Source organism: Theobroma umbraticum, unplaced genomic scaffold (assembly GCF_002168275.2).
Source record: "Theobroma umbraticum cultivar Fairchild unplaced genomic scaffold, ASM216827v3 scaffold_20.0, whole genome shotgun sequence".
NCBI lineage: Eukaryota > Viridiplantae > Streptophyta > Magnoliopsida > Malvales > Malvaceae > Theobroma > Theobroma umbraticum.
Genome location: NW_018397266.1, coordinates 1,614,668 through 1,642,397, shown reverse-complemented (window position 1 = coordinate 1,642,397; position 27,730 = coordinate 1,614,668). Strand labels below are relative to the sequence as shown.

The 27,730-nt window shown below is 33.4% G+C and overlaps 3 protein-coding genes across 7 annotated transcripts in view; all 3 read right to left on the bottom strand.

Annotated features, from left to right (window-relative positions):
• Positions 1-6,399, bottom strand: part of IAR1 (ZIP metal ion transporter family) — a 12,818-nt gene extending 6,419 nt beyond the window's left edge. Inside the window, exons 1-6 of one of the 3 annotated variants that reach the window (XM_021436985.2) lie at positions 5,760-6,399; positions 5,534-5,729; positions 3,815-3,898; positions 3,636-3,685; positions 1,273-1,324; positions 190-309 (exon numbers count right to left, since the gene is read on the bottom strand). In XM_021436985.2, the coding sequence (XP_021292660.1) occupies positions 190-309; positions 1,273-1,324; positions 3,636-3,685; positions 3,815-3,898; positions 5,534-5,729; positions 5,760-5,906 (649 nt within the window). In that variant the 5' untranslated portion in view covers positions 5,907-6,399. Of the gene's footprint in view, positions 1-189; positions 310-1,272; positions 1,325-3,635; positions 3,686-3,814; positions 3,899-5,533 lie in introns of all 3 variants that reach the window. The other 2 variants (XM_021436984.2, XM_021436986.2) reach the window with 2 other exon arrangements.
• A 1,281-nt stretch (positions 6,400-7,680) lies between these two features.
• LOC110423355 (65-kDa microtubule-associated protein 6-like) lies at positions 7,681-13,700 on the bottom strand. Of its 2 annotated transcripts, none has more exons than XM_021437569.2 (12): positions 12,968-13,700; positions 11,714-11,917; positions 11,348-11,608; positions 10,601-10,816; positions 10,368-10,523; positions 10,126-10,285; positions 9,864-10,015; positions 9,555-9,642; positions 9,403-9,476; positions 9,183-9,257; positions 8,603-8,959; positions 7,681-8,143 (listed from the first exon to the last, which is right to left on the bottom strand). In XM_021437569.2, exons 1-11 carry the CDS (start codon positions 13,043-13,045, stop codon positions 8,621-8,623), a joined length of 1,803 nt encoding a protein of 600 aa, XP_021293244.1. In that variant the 5' UTR covers positions 13,046-13,700; the 3' UTR covers positions 7,681-8,143; positions 8,603-8,620. The 2 variants fall into 2 exon arrangements, with proteins under 2 accessions (XP_021293244.1, XP_021293245.1); XM_021437570.2 differs by having other exon boundaries at positions 13,361-13,699.
• An 8,312-nt stretch (positions 13,701-22,012) lies between these two features.
• The window catches only part of CYCJ18 (cyclin J18), a 6,202-nt gene continuing 484 nt past the window's right edge, over positions 22,013-27,730 (bottom strand). Inside the window, exons 4-9 of one of the 2 annotated variants that reach the window (XM_021437453.1) lie at positions 27,595-27,693; positions 27,374-27,391; positions 27,201-27,271; positions 26,967-27,093; positions 26,798-26,858; positions 22,013-22,783 (exon numbers count right to left, since the gene is read on the bottom strand). In XM_021437453.1, coding sequence (XP_021293128.1) covers positions 22,698-22,783; positions 26,798-26,858; positions 26,967-27,093; positions 27,201-27,271; positions 27,374-27,391; positions 27,595-27,693 — 462 coding nt within the window. In that variant the 3' untranslated portion in view covers positions 22,013-22,697. The remainder of the gene's footprint in view (positions 22,784-26,797; positions 26,859-26,966; positions 27,094-27,200; positions 27,272-27,373; positions 27,392-27,594; positions 27,694-27,730) is intronic. The other variant, XM_089784685.1, reaches the window with a different exon arrangement.

Below are 27,730 nucleotides of genomic sequence, written 5' to 3'. Positions count from 1 at the left end.
GACAGGTTCAGAGCGTTTTCCATTTTTTTACTGTAGATATAAAAAATAAGACCAGCCTCCTAATATGTTTCCATGCATATATACATGCATACATACATATGAGTGTGTGTGTACATACATACAAACGTACTTATATGTCTATTGTTGATAACTGAGTACAAAACACTTGTCTAGTATTCTACTACTTACCAAGAATGGACAAACCCACAGAAAGATCTTTTAAAGAGTGTCCATGCGTATGATCAGGCCCAGCATGAGAATGATGAGCATGATCCACACGGTCATCATGTGAGTGGGAGTGCTCACCACCTGCAAGACAGTTCATCAGTTAGTGACTTAACTAACAGCGTAATTCAACAAGCAAAGCATTGTACAGATTGCCCCAACACAGATTCTGACAACTTGTATGACATTTAGAATTTTAGATTTGACCTTTTTTTGATAAATCAATTAAATCAATAAGCAGATATAAAATCAAAAAAGAGCCTCACAATGATGCTTTGATTACCAGTCTCCCCAGATTCATGTATTTTCTAGGAGCACATCATGATGTTCATGACAAAATGAGAGCTGGTGCATCGCTAATATGACTAGATTAGATACAATAATTTCCTCGGAAGCCTCAGACTAACTTTAATGTTACATCAATAAAGAAGACACTTCAGTCCCATACAAGTATGTACTTAAGCTACTAAGGAGTTACTGCCCCAGTTTTAATAACTGCTTTAGACTTTTGTTAGGTTGGGGGATTAAAGTAATTTAAATTTGTTGAGGCATACTAAAGTCATGGTCCATTATAACTTGTACAGGGGAAGTCATACTATGGAGCCATCAATCTTTGATTACTTTACATTTGTTCTTTTTTTTTCCTTTTTCCACTCACAAATGCTAAAAATCGCTTAGTATAAAACTGTCAAAATATTAGTCAACCTCTAAATCACACAGGACATATATTGCTTCCTTAATGCCCAAGTTAGCCTGGATGTTCAATAGCAGCCCCACAATTGAACCCCAAAACCGAGCTCATGCCTTGAAGATGCAATTAATACTGTTCTGTGGCCACCCTTGTCAGGACACACTCTATCATGTAAAAAATGTATGTGTGGGATAAGCCTCTCACTGATTGTCAAGGGAATTGAAGTCTGTGGGTTATACCGATCCCAGAACTAAAAAATAAAAAAAATGATGCATTAAAGCCGCAAGTATACCATGAAAATCATGACTTGTAGCCAAGTTGAACAATTATAAACTGATACATCATCAAAATCATACCAAAAGCATGTGGCAACTGGTGAAGGAAAGCATCTCCCAACATAGCTCCTGCCTGTAATATCAAGGTAAAATGAAACGTAGAAAGCCGTTTGAGAGATAAAAAGAGAGAGCCATGCTTTGAATGATCAGATTTGGATATTACTCATTCCAAAACTATGGCAAAATTTAAAGCGAGAAATTAGACAAGCAACATTATTCAATATACTAAAATCTGGTGGTTAGGGTTAAATATCCATGAAAAGCCATATTTCAAATTATCCATGTTGTAAAACAGAGACAACCTCTGCTACCAATTTAAAAGTATAGTTACTGACAGTAAGCAAGGGGTAAGTGCCTCAAACAGTCATTGAAAGAAAATCATTCCAAACTTAAATCTGCAAGAGGTTGGAGGGACTAAAGCTAGGATTCAGTAAAGAATGCCTTTGGACCAGCAGGCACTCATCACCAGAAGTCTTGAACAAATGCAAACCACGGAAAACAAAAAACCTCCAGCAGAAGCAAATGCTGGCATATTTTGGGATCATGTCCTTGTAATATCTCAAATGTGAGAACAAAGGAACTACTTGTGCATAAGAAATTGACTAATAATGGCTCTATAAAGAGGCAACAAAGGCCACGAAAGGAATATCAAACTATGTACTGTCATTCTAAAGAGTAAAAGAAAGAAAAACATAATTATCCCCACCAAGTTTAAAGTCTCAAGTTCTAACCTTTGAAGTGTCCCCATAGGGACAAACAGCTTATACCTGTAAGCATGGAGATCTAACTCTTTTTGTAATTAGTTCTTACTTTTTATTGATAAGTTTCCTTAGTCGTATTGCACAAAATAAGTTCCTTTGTACCTTTTCTTAAATATGCAATACCCTTCACTTGACTTTGAGCACCAAATAATTTGCTTTATGCGAGGCTAGATATATAGGGCCCACTCTAAGCATGTCACTTAATTCTTAGTCACTCCCTCAGGAACAGGAAGTCCAATGTGCAAAGAATGTAACTTTAATCAATGACTGCCTAAAAAAGCACACATTCACATGCTATCACCGTCTTTTTCTTCTTATTTGTTCCCTTCTTCAGTTCTTCTCATCCTGTTTAGTTCAGTCACTACCTTCACAATAGCAGACAAAAATAATGCACTCTTCTAAATTTATTAAGACATAAGGATTTCATTGTCATTAGAAGAATTTATGAGACCATTTTTTCCAATGATCATTCTTTCCTTGTGAACTAAACCCACTTTTTAGTTCACTAAAACTAAGAATGATAATTGCCAATATGAAACTTTTTGTTTTCAATGTAAAAGCAAACAGAATGGAATAACTATTTTAATTAGCATTTTTTTATTAAAATGTTGAGAACAAATCATTCCTTTCTGAGAAACAATATGAAACCTCTGTAATTCGCACAAAATAGCAAAAATCCTCATCAATCTCAAAGGTTTTATATCTAATATAATCACATAAGGAATATATACCCTTATTAGTATCCCTGATTAATAGAAAAAAGGTTCTTTAAAGAAAAGGTATGATGATCAAGAAGTTGATAAGGATGATGAAGAGGTTCAGGAGGATAATGATTGGAAAGAGGAGGAAGCGAACGATTAGGTTCCAAAACACCCTAAAAGAAATTTAATGCAGTCAAAGGCAGAAGGCAGTGGGACCCTTCAATCAACCAAGGCACAAGGATTTAAAAAGGTAGTCACTTGAGTGAAGCACAAATTACAGTTATTTGCATCTAATAAACTTAAAAACATAGAGTTAGCTCAGGCCTATTCCTGCCCTCAAAAAAGATTAGGAGAAAGGGAGCCTGTATTCAGTCTCTACAGTGTACTGAACAAAGATATGCAGCTGGATTGCAAAAAGGAAACATCAGCAGTTAATTTGAATCCTAAATTGTGCAATTCCAACAATCTTATGATGGTCATGGCAGAAAAGGAGAACTTAACATAATTGTTCAGTATTGAAGATCAGCAAAGACATTTTCCTAAATAATATGAAATAAGAAGCTGACAAAGCAGTAAGTTCAAAATTATTCAATCTCATAGTTAACATTGAGAACTATCAGTGATCAAAACAAAGTGGCAGAATCAATAATATATAAGTAGGACATATCATGAAAATGCAGGATACAAATCATACAAGCACCTAACAGATGCCAACAAGCTGAACATTATAAATTAAGAAGGAATGAAGATATATAAAACATACTTGACAATAAACAGAAGTAACAACATAAAGGAAACAATCAATAGTAGCAATAAATATTAAAAATAAGGCTGCGTATTATTCAAGCACTCAACAGATGTTATCCAGACAAAAATTACAATTCAGAGTCATATGTGAAATAAAAGGTTTGAAGAATCTAACCCCAAATAATGCCAGTGAATCAACAACTGCCTTGGATGGTTTTCCTTGTACTGCAATAACATAATAAATTTAAGCTCCATATATCAGGATTAATATCTTAACACAAAAGGCAACACTTCAGCAAAAAGCTGAAGTGAAGACCAAATAAGTAAATAATTATGCTTTAAGAATTAACTTACTAAATATCACAGGTAAAATAATCAGGCAAATAAGGGAAGCCAAGCTTACTAAGAGTGAGCATCCCAGTGCATGTAACCAAAGACCTGTCCAAAACACAGAAGTCTGAATAAGGTCCAAACATCCTATCAGAATCGCATCAGTTATATGAAATAACACAGTTTGGATGTTCAACAACAAAAATGCAAAGATTAATAAGAGCAGAACATAGGGATTTAGCAGTGTCCAGCAGAGTGGAGAAATTCCAACATGACAAGCAAATATGGTAGGGAAAAAAAACCCAAGAGCGTCATATCAATATCAGCATTAAACTCAATGGATGCTAACCAAAGAATTTCTGAACTATCAACTTAGAGACAGTTTTAGGAGCAATATTTAACTAAGTCTATCAGTCTAGTATGAAAATGAAGTTTCTGGAATCAGTACTTGATATTTAGGCAACTTCTTCTCCAATTAATTGGCCAGTTTACATAACAAAAGCATAAGACTATGGAGCAAGAGTCCATTTACTAAACCTACTTACTTAGGCCAACATTAATACAAATATATGTACTGCTATATTGTAGCATTAGATTATCACACTGTTGCCTACTTTGAGGCAACTACAACTTAGCAAGAAGACCAATGACAAGGTGGCATTTCATTCAACATTTTCTAGAAAACAATATACATACTTTGCCTCATGGACAAATGGCTGCATGATAAGTGTTAGAAGCTTATATGTGATTAAACCCAACATGCCAAGATGGTGCCTGGCACTATAAGTATGCAGGACACACATCCTTTGGCCAGCTGTCAAGCAGTGGATGCCCTGAAACAACATCCATAGCAACTAATTGATACAACATCTCGAAGCAAGATGTGGGCTTACAACCAGCTACAGACCAGATCTTCATCATTGATTTCCCTTGCTACAAGTTGAAACACCAGCTGAAAACAATACAATTGGCCCCAAAGATCTATTTTAAAAGGGACAATTCTGCCCACCTCAAGTAAAAATCACACTCACATTTTGATTAAACTAATATCCTGATCCCACTACTTTCTCAACTAATTTAAAACCCTACAACAGTGATCCTTGTTCTTCCCACTCAATCATACATAGAACAAACTAATTTTATGCATTGAAAATAAATTAAATATCTACTCCTGAAGATGCGCATAAAAAGTGTCTTATTTCAAAACATCATCTCTAGATTAGTGAAATGATTCCTAGGATGCAAAAGTCATCAGCGGATAACTCTAAAATGACATCTATAAACCAAAATGCGCACCTTTACTCTTCATCTACTCATAAGATGATAATGTGAGCTATTGGATTGTGCTAAATAAATCAGCTCAAGTGTCAAGTGCATAATCAAGCCATTCAAGTCAATAAAATGAACTGCTCAAGTTAAGACAAAAGCTTTCCCCTCAGAACTTAAGTCAAACTTCATCAAGTTTCATTTTTATACTCGAACTCAACTTGAGAAGACACTGAACATACTACAGAACCGACTTGACTCAACTCAGTTACTATCGAAATAAAAATCAAGCTTGAGTTCAAGTAAAAAAGATCAACTACTATACAAAAATTTTTTTAAAAAAAGTGATAACAACTCAGTTACACTTAGATTGCTAGAGAAAAAGTAATTTCTTTTCTATTTGATATTGACTTTCTCGAGAAACAAACAGGGAAAAAATGAAAGAAAATGTAACAGAAAAAGTCATTTAAAATTTACCAAAACCGGCGAGGACTTGATGAGCGTGATCGTGATCATCTCGGTAAGGCCCAAATCCGTACAATTTCATGTCTTCCTCCTCAGCCAACTCCTCCGGCAACATCATCATCATCTTCTTCTTCTTCTTCTCCTCCTCCACCACATGGTGGTGCTGATGATGGTCATGATCATGGTGATGATGGTGGTGGTGGTCATGATCATGGTGATGATGGTGGTGGTGGTCATGCCCATGCCCATGCCCATGATCACAATGATGATGATGCCCATGGTCCCCGTTAGCCGGCGACATACCGAATCCACTGGCGAAACACAGATCCAAACTCACCAAAACCAAAAGCGCCGCTAAAAAGATCCATGTTTTGGCAACCAACATTATTCTTCTTTTCTCTTTCAAAATTTGTCCTTTCTTCTTTGGGATTTTATAGAAACGCGGAGAAAGAATACGGAATATTGTAAGCGAAAGGCAGTGTTTGGATAGGGGTAGATAAGAAACAGTAAGACGGTATAAGAGTAAGACTAGGAGTGAGAAGGGCGTTTGCAGGTGCCTTCAATGGTGATGAAACAAACAATGACTAAAAAAACTACGATTACTGCCACTATGATGCCGAAGGTAACCACATCCATTCTTGTACCACAAGATTAGCTGTCTATTTTAATAATAATTTAATATTCCTTTTTGGTACAATTTCTGGGGATTCTGGGGTAAACCGAACAAAACGTACATTTGTGACAAAAGAAAATGGAATCTAATTAGGTTTACCACAGACTGATGCAGAGAAGAAAAGGGCAAGAGGACCTGGCACTTGCCTGCCTCTGTCTGTGTCTGTGCTAGTGCTAGGATTTGGATTTGGATTTGGTAGCAGATTAAATGCTTTTTTCCTGGTTTAATGCAATTATTATTGGTGTGACTATGACATTTATTGTCGCCATAAGAGATAATTTCATTGTTACCCTTATTCGGTGGACCACCGTTTCTTGCATGCGATTCCACCCAGGTCTCTTTAACCGCTCTTTTTCCTAGTTTTTACTGTTATTCTGCATACTTGCACATATTCATGTATCATACCACAACTTACATGCCTTTGCCTGCATAACGTTATAATTAAAATTTGATTTTTTTTATATAAATTAATTTTGCTTCAAAGTTAATATAAATAAATATATTTACCTGTTAAAATAATTTGGAAGGTTAATTGACCATTTTAATAAATTAAAAGTCATTTTCTAGAGGTGTAATCTGCTTCAACCATAAAGCTGTTCGGTAATTTAAGGAATGCTAGAGTTGCTGCTGACCTGTAGGAAAATGGTAGGCATACAGGGCTTAGAATGAGACCCCACATACTACAATTAAATAGTTACTATTCAAGCTACCAAGGCACTGAAAATAACAAAGACATCAGTGAAGAAGAAGAAGAACAAAATGATATTCTCTTGGCCCTGGAAACAAAGGCTACTCCTCTATTGGAATTGTCTGGTGGACAATAATAAACTACTAAATATACAAGGATAGTAACCTGGTTTAATCTTATAGTTTGGAACAAGAGTATTATCCTCAGGCATACCTTCAGCCTGTGGCCTTATAATAATGCTAAAAACTTAACTTTGGCTAGGTTTTTTTCCTTATATTTTTGGGTTATAGAACACATTTTTTAAATTAAATCATATAGCAATTCGTATCATAGCCAAGTGCAGGCCGGGTGGATGGCAACAAGATTGGATGTTTATTGATGATGTGTTGCAATTCTGTAGGGATATATGGGAGACTGTTATTTGAGCACAGCCTTTACAATTGTGTGTATTAAATTAACTCTTGGAAAATGAATAACAAAAGACTAAAAGAAATCATAATAATAATAAACCAATAACAACTAACAGGGAAATAATTTCAACAAGTTTAGTGAAGACATATATAGGGGCAGCAGGTAACCTGGGAAAAGCCTAAGAAACATGCAAGTTTTACGTCTGAAATGCCACTTCACTAATAAAGTCAGGGTGCAACCACTTCTTGTATCATCATCATCGGCGCAATAACTTAAGTCCACTACTCCATTGGTCTTCTCCAACCAATACATGAAAGGGAAGCAGCCATGCAGTAAGGACTGAAACAAATGCGTTGCTAATAGTTCAAAAAGCTGCTGGAGAAAAGCTTTCTACAGAATCGGCACCAGCGTGTATAAATTTCCAGGATGGCAAAACCAATTATTGGTGTCACATAAAGCATCACAGAGATCGTACAATATGCATTTCCAAAGATACCAAACTTCCTACACTAAAATGATAATGGTCACACTGGAATACTTATGTACATAAACATGAAACGCGAGCAAAATCCAAGAAAGAAAGGTCAGCACTATTATAACACTCTCCATTTTAGTTTTCCCCCTATCTCAACAGACAAAAGAGTTAATGACAACTTTCAGACTACTTATCTATGAGTGTTGCCCTCAAAGCAAATACCATCCACACGCACATCTTCAAATGTCAGTCACCTGTGGAAGTCCTCCTACCAATTCACAATCATACACTAGTGTACAATCCCTTTCATATTCACAAGGTTCCGCTGCTTTAATTGAGTGTACAGTTGTTGGAACTATAAATGGTAGCCTCTTCCTACACACAAACAAAAAAAAAAGACCATGATCAACTTTGCACTCAATCATTGAGCCAAAACTTTAAAAACACACACACACACACACACACGCATTATTAAAGTCAATATAACTGAAGGGTCATGAAGAATTTGGTTCAAACCAGAGACTGAAAACTTAATGCAAGTACATCACATCATTCATGCGGGTATGAGAACAAAATATCTTTCAGCATATTCATATGCATGCACTAGTGTGTCTAAAAGCGTGAATAGCACATATCCAACCCCCACCCCTCAACCCCCTCTCTACTTCCAAATACATAAGAGGCCCATTCGATCCATGTTAAAGTAAAGGATGGTGCTATATGCCCAGGCATTAGTATCATCTAATTTCTATCTCCAGATCCACAGAAGGGGAGGAATTAATGCTACTAATAAAACAGCATAAACAGAAGAGATACATGGTTGGAAAAACATACCGGTTCTGGCTTCTAAATTTAACTATGAGGTGGAGAGCCTAGCTCAGAACCACATACTGACGTGTATGTAGATACTGTATCTTCCTTTGATATGGCGACAAAGTTTAGAGGTGCTGTAGACAACCTTCTCATTTCCTTGAAGTAGCCATTTTGACGCCCTGAGTAAGATCGTGGTGTAAGTAGCTCTGGAGTTCCTCCACCAACTGAATTCCGACGAGGTGTAGGAGTCATCGATCCGTTACCATTTGCTCGATATCCATTTGGCTTTCTGAAGCTGTTACTTTTTCTAGGACTAGGTTTTGACCCATACATGGCTTCTCTCTCTGTAAGGAGCAGATCTTGAATCTTCTTTTGGTCCTGTAAAATGGAAGATAGAAATGGTTAATGTACCATTCGTAGATATAGATGCACAACATTCAATGTAGACTAATTGGAAATGCCAGTCATCGCATTAAAAATTACACTAAATAAGTATAAAAGAGAAGAGCGAAGAGATGAAAAAACAGAAAGGAGACCAAGGCTAAGTTTCATAAACCCCCATAGTAAGTAGTATTTCACAAGTAAAAGCATATCAAATTACCCTGTATCTCTTCTTTTCCTCTTCTCTCTGTTTTCTCGTCAGTTTATAGTCCTCCAATATCGACACTAGTCGTACCTACATATCATGTTTAAAAACAAGCTTCTTCAAAAAAAATTCCAAATGAACATGATTGTCTGTGTGAGCAAGTCAGTGTGCACACGCCTGTTCAAGCGCATTTAAACAAGTTCACAGAAACTTAAGGTGCAAAAGAACTGCTGACCCCATCATACAGAAACAACATCTTTTTTTCTTCTTCCCAAGCTAGTGTTCTGTTGATAAGATTATCCACCATTGCTGCAAAAAGGGTATCTTATCAGCTCCAACAGTACCACTGCATCCATCAGAAAGAGGACCTTTAAGGAGAGTAAATACCTGGAATTTTGCTTATAGTTATTCGAGCTTTTTCTGCACGTTTAAGGTTAATGTGTGCACCTCTTCCAGCATTGTACCTGTTATGATCCTGAAATTCAAAAAGAAGATTTAACAAGTGATGCTCTAACAATTTATAGAGACAAATTGAATTAGAAATGTTGGTCAATAAACTTTGATTTAGTTTGACTTCTGGATTAGTCTACAAGCTATGTTGAAGAGAAAGTCTTGACAGATTGCACATGCGAGATACACACAAACACCCCACAAAGAAGGGCCCACTATACCCTCTCTCTACTTAATCCAGCTTACTCGATTGTAGTCTTCAAGCCAATTTTCTTCTTCACATGCAGAAAGCCATCGGTCTACCCTATCCATTATTTCTTTTCGGCTTAGAGCTTCATCTTTAGCTTTAGTTATCTGTGCTTCAATGTTCGCTAAAAGTTCCGAAGGGTCCACTAGACCTGGACAACAACAGCAACATACATCACTATCTATGTCAGCAGCATGTAGATTCAAAAAAAAAAATTGTCTGAATGCAGAACATTATTGCGAGGAAACAAGAAAGCCATACCAGAATCAATCAATGCATTAGACTTCTCAGCAGCTGTACTTGCATCAGGTTCAATATGAGTCATTCTGCAAATCTCCTCCAATTCTGATCTCCTTTTCATGACAAGTTCTTTCATTCTGCTAGCTTTCAGTTTGGTGAGCTTCTCCACTTCAGCTGATGCCTGTCAGAAAAGCAAAAAAAAAAAAAATTGAGCACCTGCTTTTCTGTTATTAACAAAAAGCAGATATGTTATGTGGTGATACCTGTGCAATCATCTCAGTTGAAAGAACACCTGGCTCGGTAACTTCAGCTTCTGATAATTTAAGAACAGAAGTAGCCCTTGAAAAACCATTCTTCTCTGCTTGGGACGAATCCATCAAGTTCCAGAGTTCAAATAGTGCAGCTACAATATCCTTCAGCTGCATTTTAAAAACAGGGTTTCACTTCAAATTTTACAAGAAAACCTAATTGAAAGCTAGGGAAGGTTATTGACTACCTTCTGGATTCGTATTCTTCTTTCAGTTTTCAGTTCGTTAATAGTCTGCTCTAGACCTTCAAATGTTCCATTGCTAATATTTGTTGATTGTTCCTGGTTCACCTTTTGCAAGCTAGGATGCACATCGCTTACAGTCTGGGAAAAATCCAACCCTAGCACCCCACAAAGCAAATGCACCTCATTTACATATTCCAAAACCTTACGCAGGCGATCAGACTGCAAACAACAGAATATCATAAAAATCTTGAATAAGTTATAAAAAACCTATTGAAATCCATTCAGAGAATTAAATATGCCTGTAATTTTCCAGAAAAGCATATGAAACCTTGCACCCATTTCTGGCCATGTATAATAGCCTTCATCTTGTAATAAATTTGTTCAGGTATAGAAATCACTCAACGCTAACTATAAATAGATGTAAAAAGAAGGGCAAAGATGTCAATTCAGAAAAGGAAAAACTGTATTTAAAGTAATCAGATAGTTTTTTTTTTTTGGCAACAGCAATAGCGATATATTTACAATAAGTTTTCTAAAAAATTGTAGAATTAAAAAAGCTTCCTGACTTCCTTGACAACTGTATTGAAATTCACAGTTAATAAAATTATCAAAACTTTCTTAAATTGCTAAAAGTAAAATTACCAATTATCTAAGCAGATTATCTAAAAACTGCAGAAAAACCAATCATCAATATCCAGAGCGCAAGCATCCAGGAACTTCACATGACATTTCATAATGTAGAATCCATACCTTCTCCTTCTGAAGAGTTTGAAGATGCGTCTGAAATTCAGTAAGCCTTCTTAATGATAAGTCTTGGTCTTCCAGTGCTAAAGAGTTAATATCATTGGGATAGTTGAAACCAGATATTTCTCCACTGATCTTTTCAATTTGAGTCTTTATATCTGCAAATTGCTTTATTCTTTCTTCTCTCTTCATCCTGAGATCCTCAAGCAGTGGAGTAACAGATGTGAGTTTTTCTTTCAATGATGCCATTTTCTTCTGTGTCTGAATCTGTGTGTAATAAAATAAAAAAATTTGCAAGTCATATCGCATAAGAAAATGCATGAAATGAGATGTGATATCTTCAGTAATCCAATGCCAGGGAATTCTTTTTACCGGTGAATGAATATTGAGCTCCCCTAGAGCAGCCATAAGTGTTGCAACCTCAGCTTCCTTAGCAGCAACAGATTGATGTAATCGAGCCTTCGCATTGGCAGCTTCCTCAACCTTCCGGCGGTAGACTTCTAAGCATTCCCTCTCCAATTCCAATAGCATACGGTCTTTATCAGCTTCGCTCTCACCAATGTCACTCCATATTTGCTGCTCAGGACAAAAAGAAAAAACATTAAAGAGTTGAAATGTACATTTAATTCTCTTTCAGGATTGAGGCTCAGAAGCTTGCCAACTTGCACATAAATTAGCTTACGAGAAACTTAATGTAAAAGAATGTAAAGAGAGAAAACTAACGACAAAAATTAATTCCAATCATGCTCAAAATGATCCACCATCCATAAAAGTGACAAAACGGACAAAAAATGAAACAGGACAGTGAAATAACAAACCTTTCAAAACTAAAAGGGTGAAATAATATTTATGTACGTGTGTATCTATACGTACTGGAAAGCTAATTTAATTTACAAATTGCATCAAGTTATTCTACCGAAAGCCTCATCGTTACCCTGCACTATCCGGCTTACCAAAAACAAAAGAAGAGAGCTAATGATATTTTCCAAACCCATGAACACTGAAATACAGACATAAAAAACAGAGAAAAATGCCCAAGAGACAGTAATAAGCTAAACTTTTACAAATAAAGGGAGTGGAACAAAAATTCAACCTAGAGGTGATAGAACGATAAATTTTTCATTAAATTAAAAGAGTCGGACAACCCCCGAAAGAAACCATTTGAAAAATCATTAAAATCCTTGCTATTAAAAAATCAAGACCAGTTTATACAAATAGAAAACAATTTAAAAAAAAAACTTCAGTAAACAGATCACTGGCACAGGAACGCCCTTTAAACTTAAACTTAAAGCAGAAGAATAAGACTATTTTTCTCTTCAGACACTCAAAAAGACCTAAAGAGGCCTTGAATTCATAGCTCTACTAGACCCATTATGATATATGAGTTAAATAAAGAGAAAACAATAAATGCTTTTATCTTTTAACAAAGGCATAAACTTTGTCAAACAACCATCATTGTGAAAAAGGGCAGTTTCCAAACAAGAAATAAGGAACAAGAAAACCCATTTCCCTCCTTTCTTTCCCAAAGACCAGCCTTTGCATGGAACAAGAAACTCAAAACACCAAAAAAGGGGAAAATAAAAGATGAAGAAGAAGAAATATAGATAAGAGAAAGGCAAAGAGGACCTGAAGTTCTCTAAGCAATGCATTGCAGCTAGTGCTTGTACGAACACTGGTGGCTAAAGGACTCCCAATGGCCAACATTTCCACAGATCTCTCTCTCCAATTACGCAACACCGAAATTTCAAGTGACCCCAAGAGAAAAACAAAGACTCTTTAGTTACTTCCCAGCAGCAAAGTTCAAGAGAGAACCTCCCCAACAAAAAAAAAAACTCAAAAGAAAGAAAAAGAACGGAAGTGAGAGGGAAACGAGTAGATATCAAAAGTCAAAAGAGACATTGCATTGAAACAAGCAACCTCAGCCTTCCTTCAGATCTGAAACACTTCAAATGCAAAACACCCAACAAACTCTTGAAATTTTTTCCATTAAAAAAAATGCAAAACAATGAAAACACCTACCAAAAAGGATCTGTAGACAGAAGATAGTTAAAGGTAAAGTTTTTCACTTTTGGGTGTTCTTTCTTTTTTCAAAAATTTTTTGGAGAAGACAAGAGAAAACAGAGACAGTAATGATTGCTAATAAAGAAAAGGAATTAAGCTTTAAAAGGCACCAAAAAACTGAGATAAAAAATGGGTTTTGCTTAACATCACTAGGGTTTGGCTTAAATGCTCCCAATGTAGTAGGTTAGAGGAGATTATCACAGAAGAAGGAGAAGAAGAAGAAGAATAAAAGTTCCTTTCTTTTCTTTCCTTTTCTTTTCTTTTCCTTTTCTTCTTGGGTTTTGGGTACTGAAACTCAGTAAAATCTGAGTTGAAAAAAAAAGTACACTGAACTAAAATCCAACCTTTTTTATTTTAACATTAAATAAGGTAATTAATTATAGTATTTTGTTTGGAAATTGGAGAAGAAAGGAACCGACGGATGATCCATGCTTACCCACTCTCCGATCTTGAGCGTGCATGACACGTCCCAATAAGGAGTGGCTTTGGTATTTAAAGTCCAGATGACGTGTAGAGTTATTAGACAGGCTCGCCTATACCCTTTGAATGACTACCGACTCCAGATAGCTGTTATGATGTTGAGGTTTAACATGCAAATACAATACGACATTAATTCATTGAAATAATAATAATAATAACATTACATGAATTTGGATTTCGTACTTTTGTTATCAGCTAAAAATACTACATGGTTGTATCAGTAACCTACTTTCAGCTTGGTTGGTAGAAGTAGGTTTTCTTTTTGAAGGCAAGAAAGATAAATGGAAGCGAAATATTCTTTGGGAATGTGATTCAAGTAAAGTAATGTTTTACCTGATGGAAAGCTACTCAAAACTCAAGAGCAAAGCTTTAAATGAGGCATTGCCCATTTGGAACAATTTGTTTGTGGTTCTGGTTCTGACTCTGTACTTTGCTTGCTACTTTGATACAAGTAGGTTTACCTTGCTTTATAGCTTGTATGTATTTTTTGAGATATTTTAGCATTAATGTCACTGTACTTTCTCTGCTTTTCTTTTCTTTTTTTTACTTTGAATTTTATAAATAGTTAATAGCATAAGTAGAACCAACTAACTCAATTATAATGAGCCGACAAATTATTCACAAAGTAGGGGAATTATTTTGATACTTTAAGAGGCTTTATATTAATTATATTATTATAGGAACGAATGTGACATGGAAGTTGACCCGAAAAGCAACAACAATTAGGGAAAAACTTTAGAAACTTAATGAAGTTGTATCATTATAAAGAGATTCCACTTTAATCCTCTTTCTTTAGGGGTTCATTTTACTAAACACAGCTAAAATTGTCTCAACTCTTTGCACCATCATTGGCATCTCAATAATAAGTGAAAAAAAAATTTTAATACTTCACGATTCAAATTTCATTTAATAATTATTAATATTCTTTTCACGTGGACAAAATCTAAATTTGAAAGAATTTTTTTAAAAATTTTTTATATAAGGATTTAAAAAGTTTTTAAATTATTTAAAAAGTTTTAAATAAATTTTTATTTTTTATTACATTCAATCAATTTTATATACTTTCAATTATAAGTCAAGTAAGTCCTTATAATTATTAATTGATTAATTGTCATTTGTTATTTTTTTTATGTTATGTAATGCTTACTTGAAGTGTGAAAATATTACGTAACACCGTATCAATATACCATATCATCATTAAGTATAACATATCTACACACTATGTTAATATCACGTGATATAAAAAAAATAAATAATATTTTGATTAATAACAGTTAATCGATTATTAGCTTTAAAAACCTATTTGATCAAAAATAAAAATATAAAAACTTAATTAAATAAAATATAAAAAATAAAATTTATTTAAAATTTTTAAATAATTTATAAATTTGTAAAAATATTATATCTAAAAGTTTAGAAAATAAGACAGTTTCATGGCCATGTAGGATATAAGATATGGAGGCCGATTGACCCTTTTTTACTATATACGAAGACATCAATGTTGCCATGAGGTATAGTTTCAACCATAATGATTAATCGAATTTTGAAAAATAATAAAGTTTTAAATTCAATTATAATTTTGTATGAGTGAATAATGTTTCAAAAGTTGTCTTTCGATATAAGAATAAATAATTTTTTAAAAAAAATTAAAAGTTTTATTTTCTTTTGACTTTTTTTAATAACAAAATGTCTCATCTTATCTTCCTAAAGGAATAATTATGTTTGACAGTGTATTACACTATAATTATTTATTTTTTGAACATATATTTAAATAATTTATTATTTTTAATCAACTCTGATATGCTTTGCTGTTACTATATTATATTATTGTTTGGTAATTCAACTGAACATTAAGAAAACAACCAAATAAATTCTTAGTTCGCATTTTGTCTTCACGCATTTCTTTGTGAAGATTGTCTCATATTTTTTACAAACTCTTTTCCTTTTTTTATCAATTCACTAATTAACTTCTTCAATAATGTCCAATCATATAGTATATTTGCATTAGTTTTTTATACTTTTAATTTATTTATTTTTAATAGAATATTAACTTAATAGGACATCTCTAATTATTATATATACATATATACACACATATTATTATAAATTCTCTGAAAAAAATATAAATTTGCAACAAGTACCAAAGAATATACATTGCAAATACCCAAAAAAAATTGCAACAAGTATATATTTATAAATAAAGGAGGAAGATAAGAAGCATAGGGTGCTTATACACATGCTTATATCATATGGCCCCCTCAGTGTTAAAGGCTGGCTGTCTCTTATTAACAGAATGTGACATTTCATCTACCATAATAGCACCATTTTTTTTCTTTTGCTTGACTTTTTTGTTGGTTTTTTTTTCTTTTTTTCTTTTTTTTTTTTTGCTTTTTCCTACCCCATTATTTACCCCACAACCTAGTTTTGATGATGTTTAGTCAAGAGTAATTATTCATTGCAATACCTAACCTTACATTTACATCAACTTTGCTCTTGCAATTTTTTGTCATTGGTAAATTGTCAAATTCAGAAAACTATAATGGTACTAATTAATTATTGAACATACAATCTAATAAATAATATCTCTTCCTTTTACAGGGTTTATATATATATATATATATATGTCCATTGACTAGAGACATGAAAGATAACTTTCTTCATATATTTTTCCATTAAAAGATAAATATATACTTACACTAATATCCAAAGATAAGAAAATGTTGGGTTATCTGATATAAATAACAAATCGACAACTATGTAACCACATAAATTGAGAACAGTTATGTTTACTACATTCAATGTCCTTGATTGTTAACTAATTAAATAAGATTCACTTTATCATTATTTTTTTTGTCTCATTATCATAATCTAATAAATTTATTTATGGTATCTTATAACAAAAATTGGAAAACAAATGTGCCTATACATAAAAAGACCAAATTTTTATGAGCAAAATTAGAAGATGTAACAGGCTACATAAACTAGGAAGGCACCAAGAGTAGTACAAAATTGAATTGTAGTTAGGTTGATCTGCTTTAAATTTCTTTTTAAGAAGTCAGTTTGAAATACATGTTTAAGAAAATTGAAAAACCAATAAAACTAATTACACATTTAGGACTCGAATTATAATAAAATTATTGTTTTGATATTTGAAAAAAAATTCGTAATTAAGTTTTTGAATTACGATCCCGTCCATCGGTTTGCATCATTGGTTAATTTCGTTAATTAAACAAATATTAAAAATAAAAAAAAATGACAGGATACATCGTGATTGGGTATTTTTAAATACATCAATAATTTGATTAATAAAGTTCATAAAAAATATGATTTCTTTTATAAAAGTAAAGTCTGAATGCTTAATTATGAGTTCTTTTTCCTTTCAATACCAAATCGATAATTTCATTAGAGTTCAATTGTCAAATGTGGAACTAACCCAACCTAAAACTACAAATTACATGCCTCGTGTAAATTTAGTTTTTCAATTCAATCTTTAGTCAATTCATATGCATAGGTTTTATTGCAAAAAATATAAATTGACTTAAATTTAAAACCATAGGTATGATAAATGGTTTGCTACTTGAATTTTCTTTTTATATTGCAAAAAAGGAGTAAAATAAAAGAAGAAGAAGAAGAATAAGTAACAGAGATTGATTGACCTTTGATCTGTATGTTAGCTGAAAGGAAGAGCATAGCTAACATTTTTCAAAGACATTATAATAATCCCATTGGAGAGCAACTTGGCCCAAATAAACTATCATTGCTTTGTTTGATAGACCTTTGATCTACCAACATTAATACCATTTTATCTCAATAATCATGTAATTATTGACATAACCTCTTCTTGTTGGTTTGGTGGGTTAGATTGCTACACATTCTTAATCCAATCGATAACTAATCATAATATACATTACAAAACTAACAAACAACAATTCATTTGTATTTCTTTTTTCCCTTTTCTTTGGAGGGACTAACCATAGAGAGAGAAAAGACAAAGACAGAAAAAATATAGCTGGCCTAGGGAGAAAATACAGGGTTATGGACCCTCAATGTCCACAGCAACAATTATGGGGGAAAATAACAAAAGATGCCAATCCCAAATGGATGATTAGGAAATTTCTCAAAAATTCTCATGGTCCCCCCACTTGTTATCCTCTCAATTTTCCCTTTTGCAATGGTGAAAACAAAAATAAAAAGAGAAAAACTAAAGCAATTGAGCATCTATCACTTTGATTATTATTCTTTGTTCCACCTAATCAAATATCCTGACCCAACCTTTATAGTCCAAAAAGGGTAAAAAAAACACTAAGTGATTGATTATTGAGCAGATTGGCATCATTCTTCTATTCTAGCAGTTTAGCAAAAAAGAAAAGGGTTATGGTTATCATTATTAAAGTGAAAAAAAGGGTACAAAACCAAATGTGAGGCTGGCAATCTAAGAGTCTAATTTTCAACTCATTTCTTCTTTTGCATATCTTTATTCTTTGAGGTATTAGTTCATCATCGGATAACTTCTTTAGGGTTAAAGAGGGATGCAACTAATATCTATGAACTTAACATTCTGACCACATAAAAAAGATGGGAAATGTTCAATTATTATCAAATAAGTACTTGAGCATTTGACTCATTAATTGATGTTTGATCTCCTTATTTAAAGAGTAAGGTTCGAATTTCTCAATTCTAAAAAAAAGTATTCAAGATCATGCTCACATCTTGTAGGTGAGAATTCCATTTTAATGGGAAGATCTTTAGGGTTGTTAAATATGCATGCTATAGACCATGAAAAGCTTCTCATAGAGAATAATCCAGGGGTTAAAACCGTAGAAATTTTAACTTCGAATTTTTGGATGGATTAACTAATACATTCAGCAATGAAATGAAAAGCATCATCAATAACATTAAAGCTAGGGTTGAGGTACATGGTTGAACTGCAAATTGTAGTACCATCACAACTCTAATGCCAAACAAATACAAAAATCTTTAATCTAAAACGATATTTGAATTGAAAGAATATCATTATAATTTCCAAAATCAGAAATATTCAAATAACAGCATTATAATTACCTATTAATCATAATGCGAAATTAAGCTTAAGTAGAGAAGAGAAATTACAAAGTGAAACTCGCACATTTAGATTATAAACCCTAATTACTAATAGAACATGGATACTACGTGCACTTGATCAACATGATTTTCTCTATTTTGAGTAGAAAGAAAAGAAAGAATTCAAACTTGGCATTATAATTTAGTGTCCAGTGTCAAGAATCCTAAGTTGTTTCCAGTTCATGTATAATAATTTGAATTTCTTGGAAATTACTCAAATCCTTTACGACCCCATGAGTACCATTTATTGTACAATCCCCACAACTTTTAGCCTTTTTCCATTGATGTATGTATAGTCATTGTGTCATATAAGACATTGGAGGGTCCTTAAAACCAAACTAAAAGAGCAAGTTTGTCCTCGAAGTGAAGTCATATGGAAAAAAAGTTGGATAAGAATCCGACCAATGCTGCTTCAGAAAGATAGGAACAGATGCTTATTCCCTTGCCAGTTGTGGGCAAAGGAGGAAAAAGAGTAAAACAAGATTCAAAAACAGCAATTGCATTTTTCACAAGTAATGATTTTACTACTTCACAAGGACAATTTGGAATCTTTCCCAAGAAATTTCCTACTTACCAAAACTTGGAACAAGGACCTAGAACAACCAAGACAACCGAACCTGGACTTGAATGAGAGAAATAAAAATTTTTTTCCAGGGGATAGAACAACAAAGCTTGAGAGAAATCACTGTGTACTTACACTTGCTATTAAAGAAAAACAGCGATGGTCGTTGGGTGAGGGAGACATGTTGTACTACAATTTTCTGTTTTGGGGCAGTGAGTGGAGGAGGTGGGGTTGTCTGTTTTGAGAATTATTAGCCGACATAAATGACAACACCCCAGTTTTAAACAGCATTGAGGATGAATGCTGTGGACTTTGTTTTGGCCTTAAACTAAGTTTAGATGAAGATTAGTGACCTCACTGAGAAGTAATTGTTAGTTATGAAAGAATAGTGGTGAAACTGTATGGCAGAAACAACAAAACAGAAATCATATCTCTGAGATTCTCTTGCTGGCAAATTCCTTAGCCTACACGCACATAAATTACAAGCAAAGGATTTTCTGATGTGTTTTTCCCCACTTTATTCAAGCAACTGAAATACCAGTGCAATAGAAAAAAGGAGAATGTATGACAAAAGCAGAATCTGCAAAATTATTTTATCCTGGAAAAGTTTCATTCTTGTACATACTTGATGAAGATGAGAGATGAAATCCATGGGAAGGTCCTGTGAAGGATTTGGTTTTCCTTGCATATTTTGTAAAAATTTAGTCTAATGTCAACAGCACTGTTTTCTGAATTAAACCTAATTTAAGTGTAGGGACATATTTATTTTATCCTGTGACATATAATTATATATCAACATATTTAGATGTTAAAAGATAATCTTGGATTCTGGTTGTTGTTACATGGTTATCAATATATATATGCATCCAAGTCAGCCTAATCAATTGCTTTTATTTTTTTTTGTGACATATCTTCACTTAGGATATAAAGAAGGATGGTAGTTGTAGCTTATTATGGTTTGAGCTTTGAACTTATGACATCCTTGACTCATTGATTCATTGGTTAGTACCCACATTGTTTGGTAGCAAACAAATTATTCAGATAGTGATTGCAAAATAGTTTATACATACTACAGTGTTAAAATTTCGCTGAATAGTCATCTTTCTTTTTAAACTACCAACAGGAACAAAATTGATCTACGTACAAAAGAAGTTTCCTTCTTTCTGTAATTGTATTAATGCATTGCTTTGGCTTCTACATTCATTTGGCCTTTGACCTAAGCACACATTTTTTTAAGGTACATTAAGATTTTTATGTCCTTTATGTCATACGATAAGAGCTCATTTCTTACTCTAAATGTTTAAACTAAAAATTTAAATTTCAATCATTGGACATTTTATGAGGAATTGTGCTACGTTTCGCATTCATGAAATGCGAAAATTATGTAAGTAGTTTTATATTTTTGTTAGGTATTCACTTAATATATCAAATAATTAATTTGATGATGTTTGATTTGTGATGATCATCTATAATTCGTATTGATTTATGAGAAGTTAGTTTTTTTTTTTGTTTGGACAGTATTGAACAGGGTGACATTTATGAGATGAAAGGATTATTTTTCTGTGTAATTCGATATCTTTATATAAATATATAAAGCAAAACTTTAATTAAATTATTTGAATTTAAGTAATACAAATTGCAACGTAAAGAAACAAAAATCTAGATAACTGTTATGGTTCCTTACCTCTTCTTGTACAAATTCCAAAGAGAATCCTACTCATCATTGAAATCTTGATTACTGATCACATAGCCACAGTGGCACATACTCTTTCAAGTACAAAACATGCAACCAGAAAGGGTTCAATTCATGCCTAAGAATGTTTTTCTTAGTCCAGCAACATAAATAGTTTCTTACATAAACAAGGGAACAACTTAAATGCAACAACAAACTACATTTAAATAGTATTTTTCTCTTAGATTACTCAGATCAGATTCAACAGTGAGATGTGAAAGGACCCACATTCTAAAATGAAAAAGGTAATCTCTTTTGATGATGACAGTATCTATCGGTCACTGACATAAATCTAGAATGTAATTAAAAAAAATGACAATTTGGGCAGTCACATGAATTGATTTGCTTGTATTATGATCATGAAATTTACATGCTGAAGTACCTAAAAAGCTTGATTTCCCCTCTTTCTCAATCTATTGGTAGATTATACATTGAAAGCCAATCATTTCTTTTATTTTTTAATCAATTTGTTTAGATATGAATATTTGAATTAAAGATTTTAAAACTTTTAAAGAAAAAAAATGCACTTGAATAATGATAGAAACTTAGACTTTTTTTGGTGTTGCTTTTTTACCCTAAGAAGGTTTGGATTATTTTTTTTTTTATAATTGGAGAGAAGATCTGAATTTTGTTTTTAAGATAAAAAATCATACATCAACTAATGAATTAAATGCTCAAATGTAAAGCTTGAAATTCTAGTAACTTGAGATTACATATACAGGTCTTATGGTTTGAATGTTAAAAGTAGAAGAATGAGTTTATGACCCGGAAAATGACTACTCATTTTGTAATCCAAGATAACAGGTAAAAAAAATAAAATCCAAAAAAAGGCTTTACAACAAAGAAGCAAAACTCCCCCAAAAATAATGCAACAGGGTAATAGAGTAGGCGGTAGGTAATGGTATCTGACAGAAAAGTAGTAAAAATATTTTGATACCAAGGATCAGTACAAGTGGTGCCCCATTATGAATGCACCTGTACGTATTCGCCTCATCTCCCCTTTGTTTCTAATAAATGGTGTCCACAGCAGAAAGGTTAGAAAGCCTGCATATATATACTTATATATTTCTATCTAATACAATCAATTGGTAGTGTGGTAGAGCCCGCATGCCATCGGATCAGATATTTGTTAGGAAAGCTGCGTTTGGATTTAAGGAAATGGGGTCCCCTATTTGCTTTTCACAATTTCATGTTCCTACCTCAACTTTGCATTCCATCTTTACAGAAAAAAAAAAAAGTAACCTTGTTCTAATGTAAATCACACAGGGTAAATGCATTGTATCTAGCAAACCATTCATTGAATTATCAAGAAAATTTGCTTAGGTTGAAGTGTTTTTATCATTAAAGGGAATCATCCAGATTCATCATTGGCAGTTTAGTGGAGACATACCGTGAAGCTGCTTTCTCTACAAAAACCTTGGCTAGCAATGGGGTTTGAACACATGCTTAAGAATGTCCTTGACCTTTTCAATAATGTCCTCTTCTTTGTATGATGTTACAAACTTTACTGCAGGCAAACAGAAAAAACTTTCCTCAGTGCTTATTAAATTGAATTGCATAGTGATGCTAATTCATAACTTGAATGCCTCTGATTGACAATAATTTAGAGATTCTAACATATCTTTAAATATGACGGAGATCAAGCAATAATATCTTAGAAAGTTCTTTATTAGATATGATAAAAAATTTGAAACGGTCTATGAAGCTTTATCCTTGATCTACTAGGTACAACTCTAAGTCTCTAGCTAAGCTCGTGATTATGCCCATGCATAGTCAAAAAATTGATGAAGACAAGACTGTTCTATCAATTAAAGCATTACTATGACTTTGACGATTTCAGATACCAATCAAGATATCACCAAGATTTAAATTCATGATTGGCTAGATCACCTTTTTTGTGCGTATGGTGAAGGCTCCATGACAACAAAGGGCATTCTATTCGCATATGGCAAATTTATGAAGAGGGTTTAATGTAATCTCAACCACACAAAAACATAAGATTTGTCAGTTAAATAAGATGGTGGAAAATCATTTTCAAGTTGAAAATAATATATCTTTTGGGTTTGCACTAGCAAATTCTTGTTTTCGTTCTAATAACTCAATAATCTTTTCTAGTTATAATTTTACAGTTTACTTATTGTAACCTAGGCTTGCCAGTGCCAAGGTATAAATGCATATGCCATGTGCAAAATAACATGTCTGACATGATACATAAAGACTTGGAATGGAAGAAGGACCTAAGAAGAAAACAGAGCTGGGAGCAGGAGCAGCAGAATGATAACATAAAGAATAGCCAGAACACAAAAAAACAAATGATAGCACATCATCAAAAGTAAAAGTACAGTAAGGATCAAACAGCTCAACCTGTAAAAGAGGAAGATCAATCTTCCTTAAAAGCAAAATAAGTAAAAATGGGCAGTGGTGGGTCTAAATGGGACCCTTTTGTATTATGATTATCCTCATCATCAGAGGCTCGGTTCAGTTTTTAATGTCTCTTCTCTTTATCCAAAGACCAATACAAAATACCAAGAGACAGGCTGTGGGAATCCTTCCAACTAGATCAGTCTATCATCCACCCTAATTACGAAGTCCATCCTTAGGCATTAGCCACTGTGTTCACACGTGGGATTCTCACGTGTAACATATTGGTCGCAAGAGATCATCCATATGTCATATTGCTTGCTCTTGAAGAGGGAAATAGGAGGAGTGGGGACCTAAACAGAAACAGCCAAAAAGTCTACCTACCATCCGAATCACTGTATTGATTGACAGGGAAATATCATCTCAAAAGAGTTAATTCAGTAGGAAAAGTTTCTAGCCCTCAGGGTCTGGACTGTTTTACATGTACTCAAGGCTGTAGAGTTTATGTTTGACAATGCTTTTACTCTTGATAGTGAAAACAGTGCAACATAGTCGAACACTAAATTAATGTCTATAATTATTAAGAAATCTGAATCAATATTTAAAAGGCTTTAAGTTGGGGCATATATACCGATGGAAGACCGTGACGTCAAAGGAACCTCTCATTTAATGATTCTTATTGACATTTAAAGAAATTAGTTTAACTCTGATTAAGACCACTTAATCTCATGTGAATCACCTTAAACAGGAGAAATATAACAGACTGTTTCGAGAAAGGTCATAGAATATGGTATTAGCCGGTGGTTGAATTCAATTTATGCATATATTCCAAGCAATTAACGTAACTTCCCTATAATTAGTACAGTTTTTCCTAGTTACCAAAATCTAGAAAAACCGTTCTTCTCATTGTGTGCATAATTTGAAATCTAATTCTCACCAAAAATTTAAAGAACAATTACATCACATGGATATTGTGATTTGTGAGAATAACCTATGAGATTTTTTTAGCGTGACATCATTTACATCTACAAGTTTTAACAATATTAACTGACTAAATACTAATCAATATTGATAAATATAAATATGCGTTCACTTCTGATGAGTAATTAACTTATAAAAATAATTAATTCTATAGGAATTGAATGGCATCATTAACAAAAGAATTGCCTCTAATAAAAAGAAAAAAGAAAAAAAATTATTCTTAATGAATCTCTTTGCTCATGGTGAAATTTCGATGTCACCTAAAATTAGGGCCCAATATTGAAAAGGTCAAATCCAAGGAAAGAAGCTTAAACCGGGGACCACAAACTCAATTGCTTGGATACAGCTCGCATTCCACCAAGGTAAGAGCCCAATGGACAGAGATTGGTTGACAGAAAAAGCACGGATTCAAGCAAATAAAAAAAGTTGGAAAAGAGAACTTCAGGGGCAAGTGTCATTCCCCTTCTAATAGTGACAACTAAGTTCAAAAATTGATGATGATATGGCGTCAGCAGGATCCTAGCTAGCTATATATTCCATGCATTTATTGTGTGATAATGGACCATGCAATTTCATTTTTGCAGTGTATGTTCCACGGGCCTGATAATGTCGGTGGTCAGGACTCAAAATTCAATCTTGATGGAATTGAAGGGAAGATGAATGGATTGAGGGTGGACAAGTGTCCCAGTTCACAAGGCAACAAGAGATAAAACACACACCCTTTCGCCTTGTAGATATGAATTCAAAGCTTTAATAACTCCAATCGTTGTTTACGGTTTACGTAACATACCAACATGGGTATTTAATTCAGTTCGTATTAAATAATTTATTAAAGCTTAATTATGGAGTTAAGGTAAGAATTTTTCAAATCTTAGCAATAGTTAGAGGAGCAAATTTTTCATGTATTACACCAGACGAGGAATAATGTGTACCAAAAATAATAAAAACAAAGGAGGGATACTGGGTCTGTCTTTAATCCTGCATTGCTATGGGAAAATAAGACCCAAAGCAAGTGGGCTTCAGAATTTGTTAAGGTACGAAATCTTGCGCTTGTTTTTTAAAAAAATTTTATTATTATTCTTTTAAAACTTACACACTGTTGTATAGGCACTAACGGCACGTTCAAACATAGAGATGATAGTTAGCTTTTGGTTAGACACTAAACAAAGGAAGGGAAGGAAAGAAACACTGCTTTCCTTCCACTTTCTTTCCTTCATTCACATTTCCCTCCTACCAAACATAGTGTTAATTAATCTTTAAAATGGATGTGTTATCTAAAGCACTATGAGATGAGATATATGATTAAGAGACTTTCAATTAGGATTATCGTAGTGAAGTAAAAATTTGGAAAAATAACTCAGAACCGCCTAACCAACAATAGTAGCATTCCTTCCTATAAGTTTCTTGAGTCAGACAATTTGCTAGAATTAAAAGTAATTCTACTCTCAAACAAGCTAATGGTACTGATCAGGCTTCAATGTTGACACTCCTATTCATGTGGTGATCGAGTTGGTTGTTTCAAACTCTACAAATTTCATTGCTTCATCGTACGAGATGGTAGCTTAAATTCAAGTGACAAAGTAACTCCTCAGACGAGCAGGTTATAGATTGAATCATCTAAGAGGAGTTAGAAATAAAGTTTTAGATAAAACTTGAAGGTAATTATGGCTTAGTGTTCCATCCATACATACAAATCATCATCTGGAAAAATCTACTGAATGAGCAAACTGAAGAGTTTTAGGGTTGTAAAGCTTAATCGAACATAGATGGAGTACCAACTTAATAAGCTAGTCAATTAAAACTAAATATGTTATGCTCAAGCGGGGTTGGTTCTGACAGGCTAATTTCCAATAGCAGTATTACTAATATCTCGTTTGATTACCTATATGGTGTTGTCTAACCATGAAATTCCCTTGTTAAACCAAAGCGTCTAGTTGGACTTCAAACCTTTCAACAGTGATGATTTATAGGACAATTCTTAGTTACTTGATACTACTACAATTGAAAATCAAACCCAACTTACTACTTTAATTTTCTTTGTCACCATGCTAGGTGTGAACTTAACATATTGGAGTTATTCTTACAAATTAAACCTCAACTTTACTAAATCTTAAAATGATTTTGATGCAGGGAGGATGGAGAAGAAATAAATTATGCAGTCCACATGAGAAAAACTTACCCCAAGGAAGAACAGGAAACTCAAACTGTTGTTTAGGAACTGTGACCACATATGAAGTAACCTACAAAAGGAAAAAAAAAAAAAACAAAAAAGCTTATCAAATTGAATCACATAATTGAAGACTAAAAGACATATAGTGGAGTAATTTTAATATGACTGAAAAACGTGCCAAGATGGACGCAGCAAGAGAACGAGGAGAACTAAAAAGAATTGACGTCTCCTCCTTTTCATAAAGAAGATCCATCACATCCATGCATGCCTCAAAGCTCACCAGTTCCCCAACTCTTGCCATTCCCCTACAAGCAAAATATAGCAAAAAGAGGAGGAGAAATAATGATACTAAGCTGACAAAACTTTTCAAGCGATACGGATGAATTGATCTGAAATGGAACCAGAGTATTACTTGAACTTAATAAAAAGCTCTTCAAGGAATATGAAGGCAACATTTGATGTCCCAATCTCAAAATGCAACACCTTTACATAAAAAAATGGTTAAAAAGAGAAATGATCATCTAAAACAAATCAAATTGGTTGATAACAGAAAATGTTTTAGCTGTTTGAGCCTTGGAGATATACTTGAAGGAAGACCACCTCCTGCACAATATAATTATTGATCAGATTGGCATGCCTAAACAATACTTCATATCTTAAATACTGTTTTTATGGAATTCTTATTTAAATCTTAATCAATAATGAATTTAAATGCAAAAAGGTCAAATTCGAAAAGTTTAAATTGAAAGAGAAAAGGCTAAAACAAGACTGCGATTAGCTATTCTAGTAATTAGAAAGTGGCTCACTGCTTCAAGAAAATCTCTAGTTGTAAAATGTTGATCCTTAATGAACTTGTCTCCCAGTGGCTTTAAAGATTTAACAGATAGAGCACGAGAATCGTGTATCTACAATAACAAACGAAAAAATCACCTCACTGTGAAA

Coding starts and splice junctions, on each gene's coding strand:
- LOC110423355 (XM_021437569.2), bottom strand. CDS start 13,045: ATGTTGGCCATTGGGAGTCCTTTAGCCACCAGTGTTCGTACAAGCACT. Junction 10,817..11,347: donor AAACTCTTCAGAAGGAGAAG/GTATGGATTCTA, acceptor TGTTGTTTGCAG/TCTGATCGCCTGCGTAAGGT. Junction 9,258..9,402: donor TGTTGTTTCTGTATGATGGG/GTCAGCAGTTCT, acceptor CATGATATGTAG/GTACGACTAGTGTCGATATT.